The 14,926-nt window shown below is 40.1% G+C and overlaps 2 protein-coding genes across 2 annotated transcripts; one reads left to right on the top strand and one right to left on the bottom strand.

Annotated features, from left to right (window-relative positions):
• Positions 1-406: 406 nt before the first annotated feature.
• PEX10 (peroxisomal biogenesis factor 10) lies at positions 407-5,100 on the top strand. Its single transcript, XM_088536105.1, has 6 exons — positions 407-521; positions 694-774; positions 1,338-1,738; positions 1,859-2,034; positions 2,350-2,485; positions 4,857-5,100. The coding sequence occupies exons 1-6, from the start codon at positions 407-409 to the stop codon at positions 4,926-4,928; spliced, it is 981 nt and encodes a 326-aa protein (XP_088392231.1). The 3' UTR covers positions 4,929-5,100.
• Positions 5,101-7,381: 2,281 nt separating this feature from the next.
• RER1 (retention in endoplasmic reticulum sorting receptor 1) lies at positions 7,382-13,207 on the bottom strand. The gene is made up of 7 exons (XM_088536079.1): positions 13,129-13,207; positions 11,294-11,379; positions 10,645-10,749; positions 9,788-9,887; positions 9,563-9,641; positions 9,336-9,471; positions 7,382-8,468 (listed from the first exon to the last, which is right to left on the bottom strand). Exons 2-7 carry the CDS (start codon positions 11,372-11,374, stop codon positions 8,379-8,381), a joined length of 591 nt encoding a protein of 196 aa, XP_088392205.1. The 5' UTR covers positions 11,375-11,379; positions 13,129-13,207; the 3' UTR covers positions 7,382-8,378.
• Positions 13,208-14,926: the final 1,719 nt, after the last annotated feature.

The raw sequence follows: 14,926 nt of genomic DNA, 5'->3' as shown, positions 1-14,926 counted from the left end.
GCAAACTAGGGACCAGGTGCAATTTCAGGCACAATGCACCAAGGCACCGGCGCGGGGAGGCTTTGGATACCGAGCTCCGCTCCTTTGCTTCTTCCCAAATCCCGCCTCGCATGAACGAGCTGTCCATGGAAAGCGCTTGCTCTCCCGCTCCACTGAACAACCGTGTCGGGGGACACCGGGAGCGGGGACGGGAGGGACGGAGCTCCCGGGACGGGACCCTGCGGGGGGTCGGGGGGGTCGGGGGGGACGGAGCTCCCGGGACGGGACCCGCAGCGCGGCCGGGCTCCCTCCACCGCCCGCGGGCGCCACCTCCATCGCAACCCGCCTCCGCCCTCGCCCCGCCCGGCGGGACTGTCATGGCGCCCGGCGCGGGGCGGCGCTTCCTGCTGGGCGGCGGCGCCGCGTGATGGCGGCGCTGGCGCGCGCGGGCCCCGCGCACCTGGTGCGCTGCGGGCAGAAGGACGAGCTGTACCGGGCCGGGCTGCGCAGCGGCGCCGGCGCCGCGCTCCACGGCCTCGCGGGTAACGCTCCGCGGCCCCGTGCGGGAGGGCGGCGGCACCGAAACGCGGCGGGAGCCCTGGCCGCGCTGTGCTGGCGCCGGTGCCTCAGGCTGCAGCGCGCGGGAGACATTCCCGGGGGAGGGCGCGGGGCAGCGGGGATGAATCCCAGATAACGATGGCTCTGGCCCCTCAGGTGCTAAGAGGTGGCTGGAATGGAGGAAGGAGATCGAGCTGCTGTCTGACATCGCCTACTTCAGCCTCACCACATTGTCAGGTAACGCACCCAAGAGGAGCTGCTCTGGGAGAAATGCTGAGGGCAATCGTAACACTGCCGGGGGCAAAATAAAAGGATTACCGGCCTGGTAGACATTACCCACTCCTGCTCCCCAACCGGCATGAGTTTACCGACTGCCTTCACCGTAAGATGAAAATTCATGTCTCTATGACCGTTATTGCTTTAAGCCTCGATGCTTCTACACACCTGTGATTAAATATGATAACGCTATATTGTAATACATTTTATACATTTGCAAATTAGAATAGCAAATTTATCACTCCTTACAATTATGTGTTTTTAAATGCAGAAAATGCTTTAGAAAATGCATTGCACTATGAAAAAGTATTCCTGCTTTAAAACTTAAATCCATTGCAGGCAGTGAATTGTGATAACAAATATATGACTCCTGTCATTTAATACAAAAAATGCAACTACTTAAGAAAACTCCAGCACTTGGCCAGTGTTCTCACACGAGCATCCTGTCACCCCTGCTTACCCATTAAGAAAATGATGCTGCAATTACCTTACCCTGCTTGTTTTCCGTTACACACACTGTTTAGGTTATCAGACCCTGGGTGAAGAGTATGTCAACATTGTTCAAGTCGACCCTACCAAGAAGAGGGTGCCTTCTTTTCTTCGACGGGCCGTCTTGATTTCACTTCATACTGTAGTACCCTATTGCTTAGAAAAAGGATTATTGCATCTGGAACATGAGTTGCAGATAGAAGCCGACAGAACACAGCAGAACAACCCAGCACACAGCAACCTGGATAGGACCTTAGTGCGAAACTGGATTCAGAAGCAAGTTGGGGAACTGTCAGAACAGCAGAAGAAAACACTCTTACAAGTTGTGTATGTTCTTAAACAATGTATTCCCTTGCTTCGTCGACTGCATCTGGCAATATTCTATATAAATGGCATGTTTTATCACCTCTCTAAAAGGATCACAGGAATCACATATGTAAGTGGATTTATTTCTTGTTTGGAAGTGTACATTGCTGTATTTTGGGGGTAGCTTGGGGTGGACAGTTTCATGATAAACTGCAACAACTTGACATCTTTATTTCTGTAAACTATGCAGCTGTATTTTGGAGGATTGCAAAGAGAAGATCAAAGCATTCGGTCAAGTTACAAGTTTCTTGGAATAATTTCACTCTTACATCTTCTTCTAACAATTGGTGTTCAGCTATACAGCTTCAAACAGAAGCAGAGAGCAAGGCAGGAATGGAAACTACATCGCAATCTGGCTCATCATAAGTATGATGATCTTTACTTACTAGGAAGGAGGTGGATGCAAAAAATGGGAAACACAATAGCTTTTATGAACAGCATTTTATGAACATCACTGGAGTTACATTTTGGCTAAAGTTAGAACCTGATATAATGTAATATTTGAGAGATACTACTTATTAATAAGTATCTCTTAGATTTCATGCTTTGTTTTTATATTCTTTAAATCTTCACAAACAGGGTTAATACTGAAAGCAAGGTTTACTTTACATCTCTGTATTACCAAATATTTCTTGCAAGCAGGGTACATAAAATTAAGTAATATCTACCTCTGTTAATTAGAAATGTGACTGAGGAAAAGTCTCCCGGGCGCCGCTCCCGCTGCACGTTGTGTTTGGAAGAACGGAGACACGCAACAGCCACACCCTGTGGCCACCTCTTCTGCTGGGAATGCATCACCGAGTGGTGTAACACCAAAGTAAGTACAGAAGGACAAATACAGACTTGAAAGGGGAGACGAAATGAAATTTCTACCTGTGAGTACCTGTCAGTTGGGGTGTTGAAATATCATCTTTTCCTTTACTTATGCACCCTAAATCCCTTCATCCCCTTTCCCCCTACTCAAAGAAACAAAGAAAAAAATAGTTCAGTGGGACCCAAAGGAACATGAGGTAAGGGGATCGTTTCTCTGACCCAACAACTGACATGCCAATGAACTATCTGTTTTAAGTCAGACATTAACATAATTCATTTATCTACTGACTTAGACTCTAATTCTGTAAGAAAGGGAACAAAAAATGATCTGAAGCCTTCACTGATTTCCAATAAAAATGAATGACTTAGAACCAAACTAGGTCAATTATTGTTATGCATGATATTACGGACTAATGGCAATTGCCACTTTTTCCTAGACTGTTAAAATAGATACTCTTTTTACTGGATAATCACGTTCATTTGATCCTGTTCTAAAAGGAAGTACAGACTGGGAAGAATTCAGCGAAGTCGATAAGTAGCAAGCAGATACTGACTTGCATTGGATTTGAATCTACTCCTGAGGACTCTTAAGAGTTCTCAGTGGGAAGCTGAAACACCATGAACTTCTCAAACATTTTCAAAACCAGTTTAGAATAATCTAGGTAGATGTTTCTTTAGTATTGTAGCCCTGTTCAAGCTATTTGGTTTCTTACATGTACAGGCATCAATAAAAATAAATAAATAATAATGAAAAGGTGGTGGTTCTACTCTGGAATAAAGATTATATAGTTCGCACTTCCCTAAAATCTCTAACTGGATTTTAAAAGCTTCAGTTGAATTAGCATCAGAAACTGCCCTGTTAACTCTGTGCATGACAAAATACCTCCTGTTTATAGGAAGTAGGTTAAATTTGAACATAATACAAGCATAATTAGAAGCCTACTGCCAATTTTAGTTGGTCATTTTCACTTTCAGCTGTAGCTGTCAATATAGCTAAATCTGTCAGGAGGACATTTTCAATTCATTCCATTTCCACTGCTGTCCTAGAAGCACATGAAAGTAGTAGCAAGTTCTAAAAGCACATTACACAGCAACATTTCAAATCTGAAAAGTCATCTCTTCACTGTAATCGGATCTTGGCTTGACTTTTTTTGCGCTAAAGACTTGGTGACTAATTTACTACTCTGATAGCCATTCAAAGTCCACAGTGCAGAGCTGTTTTGTGTTTAAGGTCCAGGGGCTTGAACTTGTTTATCTTTTCTTAACATGGACACTGACAATTGTTATCTTTTTAGTAAGTTTTAGTCTTTTGAAATACCTGCTGGCTTGATAAGTCTTTTGACTATAGTACAGGCTTCAGCAACAAAGACAGAGAATTTTAAAAGCTCTTATCTTGGGAGCTGAGTGACCTGTACTTCAGTTAAATGTTTGATTGTTACTTCTACCAAGACTTAGTGTTTCTTCATACCAACTCAAACTGATTTTTCTGTTTTTTTTTTTTTTTTTTTCTCCCTCCAATTCCACATAAATTTAGCAAAATGAACCAAAGGTGTAGTATATAGTACAGGGTAGGTTTAATAAAAAGACAAAGAATTGATAAGAATCAGTTGAGTTCATTTTGGCTTACTGTTTAGGAAATGCTTGTTAAATAGTAGTCCTGATGAAAATCGTAAATAAAACTCAGAGGGGTGGGGGAAAAAAAAAATTGTAAAATTAAGATGTGCTCCTCAAAGAAACCTACAGTTCTAGCTTACCAAGTATATTATGTGACTAGATCTCTGCAATGAAACCAATCTCTTAATAAATTATGTGTCAATATGCATAATATAACACTTGATTTTTCAAGTTAAGATGGCAAAGACGCTATCAGCCTGCTAGGTCTTCAGCTTCAAGTAAAATAAGGAGAAGTATTTTTAATATGAAGGTAGAAAAAGGAAAGAACCCATTACCTCTGAAATGAGTATACAGTAATGTATCTTACCTTACACTCTCAAGGATAATGGAACATCCAACTAGAATCTTGAGATGATAATCACTTGATTGACTTTGCTAGATGGACTTTCTTCCTTGGAGGCAAAAACCCTAGAAGTCCCTTTTCTCTAAGACAATGATGTTACTTTAATGCAACAGTATTATACACTGTGTATGATAACCATGTAAAGCTTTTTAAGCTAGCTTCACCTAATCTAAAGCTTGAGATGACATGAGTGTCTGAAATATAACCACGAAGTTATGGCTAAGTTTGCATTACAAATTGGTCTGAAAAAAAGGCTTAGAATTATGGATACTATTTTTTCAAGTAGCTAAACTTATTTATATTAAAAAAAATTAAATAGCATTTCAATAATTTTAGCTAATTTATTTTCCTTTTGCAGGCAGAATGCCCACTGTGCAGAGAGAAGTTTCATCCTCAGAAACTCATCTACCTACGTCACTATCAACAGTAAAGCAAAATATTTTCTGTTTCATGGCAATGGCCTCAGGTCTCTTCCCTTTACAAAGTGGCCATACAGCTCAAGTTAGTCCAAGAACAAGGTTTTATTATAAAACTGGTAACTGCCTGTACAAGGTGGCACTTGTTCCTGTTTTACAAAATAAATATATTTCTGGCATCAGCCACTCTGTTTCTTGTAACATGGTTCTTGACCATATTGAAAACACTTATTTCTAAGGTGATTAGGACAAATGTTATTCTCTTCCTTCACTTTGGAAAATGGAAGCTTTACATCAAATTCTCATTCTCTAAATACAAGTGCAAGTAGCAGTCTTCCACCCTTTTGATGTGTACTTAAGGTATGAGTAAAGTTGTGGGATTTGTAAGACTCTTTCTTCTAACATTACAAGAGTCCATGCTGTAGGCTTCAAGAGGAAAAAACAATAGCTGTACACAGATTCTTAGTTTAACTGAAGTGGAAGATCCAATGATTCCATTTTCAACAACAAAATTAACAGTAAAGCAGGTTTGCTTGATTGATAAGCTATGGGACTTGCACTAAATCAAGAGAAGTAATAAAAGCAAGGAGCCCCCTGAAATGCAGAATGCAGGCTATTCTAAACACTCATCTATTAACATTCAGCTTCCAAACTCAAAACTTTTCTCTCCATCACTACCGAATATAAAAATTTTTCATCAAGTAGTCCAGACATATAAGCTATAGCTATGTAACAAGTGTCTCAGAAAAGCTCTAGTACAATATACTAATAGCAAACTAAGGTCAAGGATAAAACATCATTACCACAGCTTATGTTTGGTCTGTTTTTTACAGCCTCAACATGAAGGGAAAAGACTCACTTTAGACCTGTGCTCCCTCCCTGCTTTATGGGAATAGGGACTATTTATTCTAAACCAATATTTTAGAGTGTAACTGAGGAGAGACTCAGCAGCATCACCTTCTCAAGGTTAACTCCCAATTAATTCACTCATAAAAGTAGTCAGAGCAGCAGGGGGGGAGAAAAAATGCTAACAAGATATGCTAACATTTGTGTATCTTCTCATTATTGCCTAACAGGAAACCTACAAAACAGTTACTTATATTCTCGCTTATATACACTCAGATGGGGCAGGAAATCCAGATGATCCACTTTTTGTGGATAGTTAAGTTACAGTTTCAATAAGACTTTCACTAATGACACTGAATTGGCACCAAATACAGACTTGTGTGTGCAGAAATCTGAAAGTAAAAGCACTTTTAATACTGAGAGATCCTGGTTAGCTGGTTAACCTTTAAATATGGAAGTCACCAATAAAAGGGTGGAGCTTTACATCAAACAAATTCAAGAAAAAACCTTTCAGTACTGCCCCACATGCCTCAGACTGTCAAGGCACAACGGAAGAAAAATGGTGCATCCACATAAGGACTTAAAACACAAGCAAATAAGGGAAACGGTGACAGAGATTTAACTGCACATAAAACAAGTGGGAAGTGATCAATGATTAGAAAATTCCTGTGAGGTTACCCAGTTAAGTTTATCGTGCATTCTGTAAGAATAATTTATTTTTTAATCACTTGGAAGTGATAAAAACTCCCATCATTCATAAGCAGTAAGTCATAAAGTGATAAAAAAATACAACAAAGTTTAAGAAAATGCCCTTCAACCTGTCTGGCCACAGCATACCAAGAATCAGCTAGGGAACTACCTCTGCCTTTGTTCCAGTTTCAAACTTCAATTCATATTTGAAAACTGTTAGTCCCACCAGATCTAGGACAACTATTTCTACCTAAAAAAGAGAAGGCATTCATTACAAACGCACAATGAAGAATAAAATAAAAGGCAAACAGAAATACTTTTCTAATTCACAATGGTTGTCTTAAAACCGGATTTGTCAAAGGGGGTCATCCCAGTTGATAATTTTAATATCAATAAAAAAAAATTCCTTTCTATTTCTCATCCTGATTCACCCATATATTCTAGAACTGCAGCAAGCCTAAAGCCGAGTCAAGCCATTCAGCTTGGGGTCAGTGAACCACAAGTATCTATGAGTGGTATTTTTATAAGGTTCTTTCTGGCTACTGTATTTCCATTATTTTAAATGCTTCACATACATTACTAGGTTCCATAAGGTTAACAAAATACAGGCTTATGTTAACTAAAACTACCCTTAACTTTTCCAGGATTATTGAAGGCTGACTCACAGGGCTCCACATTGACATCATCTAACAAAGTCAATTGAAACAGCTCTTAATACATTTTCCTATTACCTGCCTGTTGAAGCTGCCATTACTCTCCATTCAGAATCTTCAAAGAGCTCATCTTTTCCCATCTTCTGCAAATATACGTGAATGCTCCCCAAAGAGCTAAAAAAAGCTGTTACAAATTCTAAGGATAACCATAACTGAAATGGATTTATAACCACCATAGGATTACTGTATGTATAGAAAGATTAATAAAGGACAAGAAAGGGGGACACTATCTTTTAATAAATTTTGGAATTAAAAAGTCACTTAATAAAATTGCAGTTGTATCACATCAAAAAGTTTACATGCAGGTCATTTATCGCTCTTTTTTTCCCCATAGAAAATGAAAAGCTGTGTTAAAATTGGAAAGTTTGTCTGTTGTGGCCAATTTGGGTATGATCTTAAAGGGTTGCATGAAGTCAACTTAAATTAACCAGGAAATCCTTACACGTGAAAGAAATGAGACAAAATATTCTCCAACTAATAAAAATTAAAATATAATATATATTTATAATTCCAGGTCCTCAAAAGAAATTGTGACAAGTTTTGAGTCACCTTCAAAAGAGCCCAATTCTATCATCTTCTATGAGACATCAGGGTGAAACTGGCATTAAAACCTTACACAAATGAGTTACCTCAGAAGTTATTCATATATTTTTCCTGCTGCCGAATCCACCATTTAACACATTTCTTATTCCTATTTATGTTTGTTTGGCTATAACTCAATAATACCATGCATATAGCAAACCGGCTTAAATTCTGCATCTATTAATGTCAACTGGACTTTTGTATGAAAATAGCACACTTCCATGAAGCAGAAAACAGCATCATGTGTGCCACCTTATTTTCCTCCACATATGTGCACAGCACTTCAGGGCCATAGTAAACAAAACTATGTAAAAGCATCCAACTTTCCCCAGTGTCATGGCAGCTGCAAGGGATCTTAAACACCTTATCCCAAATCCATGGGACTAGCATAAGTAGCATAAGTTTCTCCAACTCTTAGAAAAGATACTAAATTCAATGCAATTTGGTTAGAATGCCAGTTTCTTCAAGAAACTGATAGTTCAGATAAAAATAGCAAGATTCTCGTAAAATGAAAATTCAACTGCTTGGTCACCACCCTCGTAATCACTTTATATGAAGAAAAAAGGCATTGTTACAATGGCTCAAAACCATTCCTTTATGTAGAAGAACTTGTCAACAGGTTGATTGCACCTTCTAGCTAGCAAAGGTCTTTCCCACATCTTCCTTCCCTTTGTATTTCCTCTTGCCATGTGTGAAGGGTATATATCTGTATTTTATCATGTGCTGTGAAGAAAAAAAAAAAAAGGCACTTTTTAAAGGTCATAAACTTAGATGTTTTCCAAAAATGCTTTAGAATACACAGTTTAAATTGCTAAGTCCTCTAGAGAGGCTAGTATTGCAAAATTGATGACAAACATAAGACTTTACATTTAAATACAGTTATCAGCCTAAACTTATTCTCAAATTTGGGTATATACTCTCCAAAAACCTGTATAGTACAGTGAAGGTAACAGATTGAGATAGCAGGAATAAGAGAATAGCATGGAGGTATTAATCCTTTACTACCCTTTAACCTTTAATTTTCAATTCTGAAAACAGTATTTATTCAAAAAGAATCCACACTGGTTCTGTTTTTAAAAAGCTTGAGTAGAATTTATTAAAAATTTTCTGAATGAGTTGCCTATGTTCTTCTCCTTTCCCTTTTCTCATCCACTTTCTTGAACAAGTATGTTAGAACTCTCCTTTTCACTTATTAGAGACCCTAAAAGACCTCTTCATTAAAAATAACCACAAAGTTAACTTAAGAAAGAAAGTGGATGGAAAACTCTTAAGACTTACTGTGTAAAAAAAAAAAAAAAAAAAAAAAAGGTACCCTGATCTCAGAGTGAAAACCTTTGCAAGCAAGGATCAAATTTTGTAATGGTATGAAAACTTTTCCCCCCGCCTCAAGAATTTTTATTTCCTATTCCTTCCTATTCCTATATTTGCTTTACATTGCAAGTACAGGCACATTTGGGTGTTCATAGATATAGTAAAAGAAGTGTGCACAGTACATTCCATGACTCTGAATTGCTCATCTGGGTGGAAGCTTGGAAAAATACTGTAAATTTTGAAAACACAAGCACTCCCCATCTATCCTAAATAAGTTACCTTGATTTGCCTCTTCATAGTGATACAAAACATCATAATGAAGTACATCACAAGGATTGGCCAAAACACAGGAACGTTGAAAGCCTCGAAGAACGTACAGGTCATAGCAACCAGGATGCCTTTAGTGGCAGAGTGCCTTAAAAATAATGTTAGCAATTACTCCTTCAACCCAAGCCTCCACTTATTTGATAGATATATTTAATGGATAGTCAGATGGATCCACTCACCAGAATTTAAACTCTGGGAGCCTTCTAATGAAAGGTCGAAATTCTTCATTTTGCTTTGTAGGCAACGAAGGGCCATCATCTGCAGTAGAGAGAAAAAACAAACAAACCCAACACACTGATTTTCACTTTATTCACAGTGTGTATCTTCACACTATCATATTACACAAAATTAACTGAAAGCTTGACTAAATCCAGAATTATTGCCATGTGAACTGTTCATCATACCTGAATCTTCCATTAAAGAGGGGTCTACCTTTGGCGACAAGAAAGCTATGAAGAGATTTAGAAGGTAGATTCCCAAGGCATATGTCACAATGTACCAACCCTGAAGAGGGAGAGGAAAAAAGAAGAAAGATTAAAACTTCCTGATCTTGTTTAAAAATAAATATCCAACAACTCAGTTTTAGTGTCTTTAGCAGGTCCTTTTCTACATCTTCATATTTAGAAGAATTTTTTTCTGGACTTCTTTTATGCCTTAAGATATAAGAGCAATTCCCTAATATATTAGGCAAATTTAATATAAATGCTTTCTTCAAATATCCAGTTTCTACAATAAAAATCCCCAATATAGTAGTGAACAGCATACAAATAAGTTTTCTATAGTTTTTACAGGCTTCAAAGTCTTAAATGTCTGTATTATTATGATACTCAAACTTCTCACATTTGATTTGTAAACCTTCAGGAATATAAGCTCTCAAGCGGATTGTACCTTGTCATGGAATAGAGATACCTGATCAGTGGAGAAATGGTTTGCCATTTTAAGTGAAGCAAATTTTTCATAAGTTTATTTTTTTAAATTTCAGCAGAACTGGGGGAGTTTTCCCAATTTCTGTCACCATCAAATGAATATCTTTAATCATTAATGCATTTTTCAGTCTGAAGCAGGAATTTCAGCAGCCATTAGATGTGTTCCTTCTTCAGACTATCTGGGTCATTTGTTTTTTTTTAGTGTACATGGTCATGATACTAATTATATAAGGTATCACATTTCAGAAATAAGAGGAAAAAAACACCATAAAACAAAACAATAAGAACAATGGTGGTATCTAAAGCAAGTTTAGCAATAAACTCGGTTTTCCTACCTGCAGTAAATACACTCTAATCATGTAGAGAAAACTCAGGCCCAAAGTTACAATCCATCTCACTGCAGTATATGGAGTAGATTTATCTAACCAGGACTGGTAGATCTAGGAGGAAATATAAAGTGTGTATCTGTAAAATACATGACACAATAAACAATGTTTATTACCACATAGCAGTCTAGAAATTATAACTACTTTGAAACTGTTCTGGAAAGCAAAGCAAGATTAAACATTTTCCTTTTTTCAATACAGATTTACTTAATAATTAATTATAAGCATGATGATACACAAGTCCTATATTTCTACAAAAAGATATATATATATATATATTCTCCTCATTCTTGGGCATTATACATTTAAATTTCCAGTATTTCAAGTCAGTTTGCTTTCCTTAAGACATTTCTGACAGAAAATCTCAAGTCACTCAGCATTCCTGATAATAAAGTTACAAATTTTGACTAAAAGTCAAATACACACCAACTGTATATTTTGCTAAGCTATGTATTTAACATGCCATCTATTTTTAAAACACTTTAGAAGAAACCTTTTGTGCAGATTTTAGTATTTCAATAGCTCTTTTGAGAAATAAAAAGTGAAAAAGTTGCACTGAGACCCATTTGGAGTTTGAAAAGCCCTACAGAAAACCAACCTGTCCAAGCCTTGTGAAAAATCTATAGACCATAGACGGCTTTCCATGAACAGACTCACCAACACTGTCCCCTTCTGACATTCTTGCTGTGGAAACAAGAGAGTTACACAGATAACATTTAAAATCAAATCAAAGCTCAGTGAAGCTTTGAGGTACATTATCTGAACCTGCATTTACATATGATATTATTTTGGACTGTCCTGAATCAAATTATCTATACTGAAGTATGCTTAAAAGTCAGATGCATATTCTACAATATATAGCATGTTTTATAAAAACAGGACAAGGGGATCCAATCTATTCTAGTGAGGGGAAAAAAGTCCATACAGAAATTAAGGAATAAGCCTTGTTAATCAAGAAGTTAGACATCTTCACCTTGAAACTCTAAGCACTGAGATTTGTACCGCAGCACCACCCTCCTCTCCCCCTCAGTTTCTGAGGGCAAAGAACAAAATCAAAATAAAAACACATTTTTGAACTACTTAGTATTTCTGAGTACTAAGAGAAGATAGCGAAGCAATTCAATCTTAGGACATGAGTGATTTCAAACAAGTCTTTACCACAACCACCTAATTCAAACCCTGCTTATTGCTGGAGTCCTTGTGCGAGTTCCTCCGCACAGCGCTGCGGGTGACCACGTACGCCTGTCACACATGCAACTCTTCCACACTGAACTATGGAACACAACCAGCTAAACCTCTATTTTACCAGCAAGACACCTGTCACTGTCTCAGTTTAAGTGGCATAGACTAAAGTATCAATTTCATATTTATAATTCAAGAATTTTAATTAATATCACCAATTCCTTTAAAACAGTTAATTAAAGAGCATATGTAATTAGCAAAGGGTCAAGAAAAACAATCTTTGGCATTTGTTTCTTTTGCTAAACTTGGTTTACAGTTAAGAAAAGAGATCTCTTGGTATGGATGAAAATTTAAACTAAAGAATAACTTCTCTTTCACAATATAAAATTTTACTATTCAGCATAGTGTGAGCTGTTCAACCAGCTAAATAAAGCCAATAATCAAAAAAAAAAAAAATCAGAACAACAAACAATTGAACAGTTTGGTGCTAACAGAATATAGATTGCTACCAAAACCAAACCATACCAAGAGGCTTTTCTGGACCAAAATAAAAACAAGTAGGCGAGTAAACAGCCTTCAACAATTAATCTTTTTACGACAGATGCTATGCTGATTTCGCTAAATCCTAGAATTCTGAAAAATAACACGATTTAGAGAAGTAAAGACATTTTATTCATCTCTTTCAAACGCAAGGCAGCGAGGTAAGACTTACAGATTTTTTAAGAGGGCTCTCTAACCATGACACTGATATCTTTAAGTGTAAAAATATAAATGAAGCAAGTTACTACGAAGAATTTATCACTTGCATAAGTCTCCTCTTCCCATAGAAGAAGCTTTTTTCAAAAGCAACGTTCTGAGGCAATTTATTAATAGTGAGAGCAGACCAGCACTGAGGAGCCACCCACTGATCTCATGAGCTTTCTCTCCTACGCTGCAAAGAGGGGCTTCATTCGTGGCCGCACAAGCAGGAGCCCCACAGCCCCGGTGATAACGAACGTGCGGGAAGCAGAAGCTGCCCTAAGAGACCGGCGCGGAGGCCTGCAGAGCCAGGGAGCTCCGGAGGGCTGGGAAGGGGAAGGCAAAGCCCGGCTGGATCCCCACGGTCGAGTGGGAACGCGGGGGCGGCCTCCGGGCCGGCCCAGGCCCCTCTGCTCGCAACAGCGCCCCTCGCCCGGCCCCCCAAGCCCGGCGGCGCCGCGTCCCGGTGGCGCCAGGCCCCACACAGCCCTCGCGGCGCCCGCGGCTACTCACGGGCGCCCGAGCCGGGTCCTTCCTTCCGCTCCCCCTCCCCCCCCGGCGAGCCACAAACCCAATATGGCCGCAGCCACGGGAGAAATCGGCTTCCGCTTCCGGGATTAGGATGGGCAGGACACAGACGCGGCGCCGCCCTGCCATTGGCTGCTCAGGGAGGAACGGGGCGTTCCTAACGGAGCGGGGGGAGCGGGGCGGGGAGGCGGGGCATCTGCGCCTGCGCCGCGCCACGTTACGCCCCGCCCCGCCCGCGCGCCTCCGCCCGGGCGCGCGGCGGTGCTGCGCAGGCGCAGCGCGCGGGGAGCCCCGCCCCGCCCCGGCGCCGCGCAGCCAATGGGCGCGCGCGCGCTGTTGCCATGGCCCCGCGTCCGCCGCGCCTGCGCGGCGCTGAGGCGAGCGCGGCGGCAGCGGGGCGGGGCCGGCGCCGTGGGGGCTGCGCTCCCGCCCGCCCCTCCCGCGCCCGTCACGAGCTGAGGCGGTGTCGCCGCAGCCTCGCGCCTCACCTGGGGCGGCGAAGGTGAGACTCGGACCGCGGCGGAGCCCCTCTCGGTTTGGGCAGCGCAGCGCCGAGCTCGCCCCCCTCCGCGTTCAATTTAAGCTCCAGGGCTTTTCTTTCCTCTTAGGGATGTTTTGTTTTGTGTGTTCGCTGTCTTTTCTGAAGTGCGGGGCAGCGGCTCTGCTCCTCCTCCGTTGTAGCCGCCACCCGCTCCTCTGTAGCCTGTCTGTGGCGACTCTAGTGACCTGAGGGGATTCAGGGAATCCTAGCTTCTGCCCCGTGAATGTAAGTAGTAAATAAATTAATAGTTTTATCCTTATGCAAGTATTGCTCATAGCAAAATTCAAAAATATGTATCTCTGAGATAAAACAGCATTCTGTTTTTCTATTACTAGTTACTCAGTGTTGAATCTTCGTTTAAATTGTGACATTCCAGTTATGTTTTCTCTGAAAACTCTTTTTTCCCTCTCACAGGATGTGGACTTTGTGGCTCTCTTAATTCATCCCTTCAATGTAAAGGGGAGTGAAAGTAGGGAAAAGAACATGGTATGGAGGAAAGAAAAGCCCCTATAAGTAATAACTTAGTGAATACTTAATTCTTTTCTCTAACATGCTTTATTTAAAGATTTTTTTATTTGCACCATATCTAAATAAAATGTTTAGTAATTGAGGATGTTGTAACTCAGCAACTGAAGCAAGGATAGGTATTTTTTCATGAGGAAAAATTAGATAAACTATTCCATGGAGACAATATATATTGTAGTTCCAGTCAGCTGTCTTCTGAAGTCTTACTTTTTAGGAATTTAAATGAATTCTGTTCTCCCTCCATAACCTCTGAGATACAATAGTCTGATGCACTGTTAGTTAGTTTTTGGTTTTTTTTTTTTTTTTTTTAATTCTTCCCCAAATTTGGAAACTTATATCAATTTTTAGTTGCCTTCTCCCCCATTCATGATTCTACTATGAAATTTTGTGTATAGCTGAATGTGCTCCTCAGTTTTCAGAATGAAGCTTGTGGAATAGGTCCAAGTTCTATGATTTCACTGATATTGCAGAGGACTAGGTAACCACAGCACGAGTAGAACATTGCCACAGTACTTCAACAGTATGGTTAGGGTAGGGGTGTAGATAACAAGTTTCACTATCAGTCTTAAAAGTGGTGGATCTGGTCCAGAGAACTTTACACTGTTCCCAACATAATCCCATGGAAGATGGTGACAGAGTCAAAGCTAGAAATAAGTCTAGAATGTATGTCCAAAGCCTATCCAGGAAACGAGGCAGAACAGAGGTAAAAACTTGGGT

Source organism: Tinamus guttatus, unplaced genomic scaffold (genome assembly GCF_059628265.1).
Source record: "Tinamus guttatus ecotype Peru unplaced genomic scaffold, ASM5962826v1 Tinamus_guttatus_pri_ptg000652l, whole genome shotgun sequence".
Lineage (NCBI taxonomy): Eukaryota > Metazoa > Chordata > Aves > Tinamiformes > Tinamidae > Tinamus > Tinamus guttatus.
Note: the sequence above shows the minus strand (reverse complement) of the source record. Positions and strands in the feature narration are given on the sequence as shown.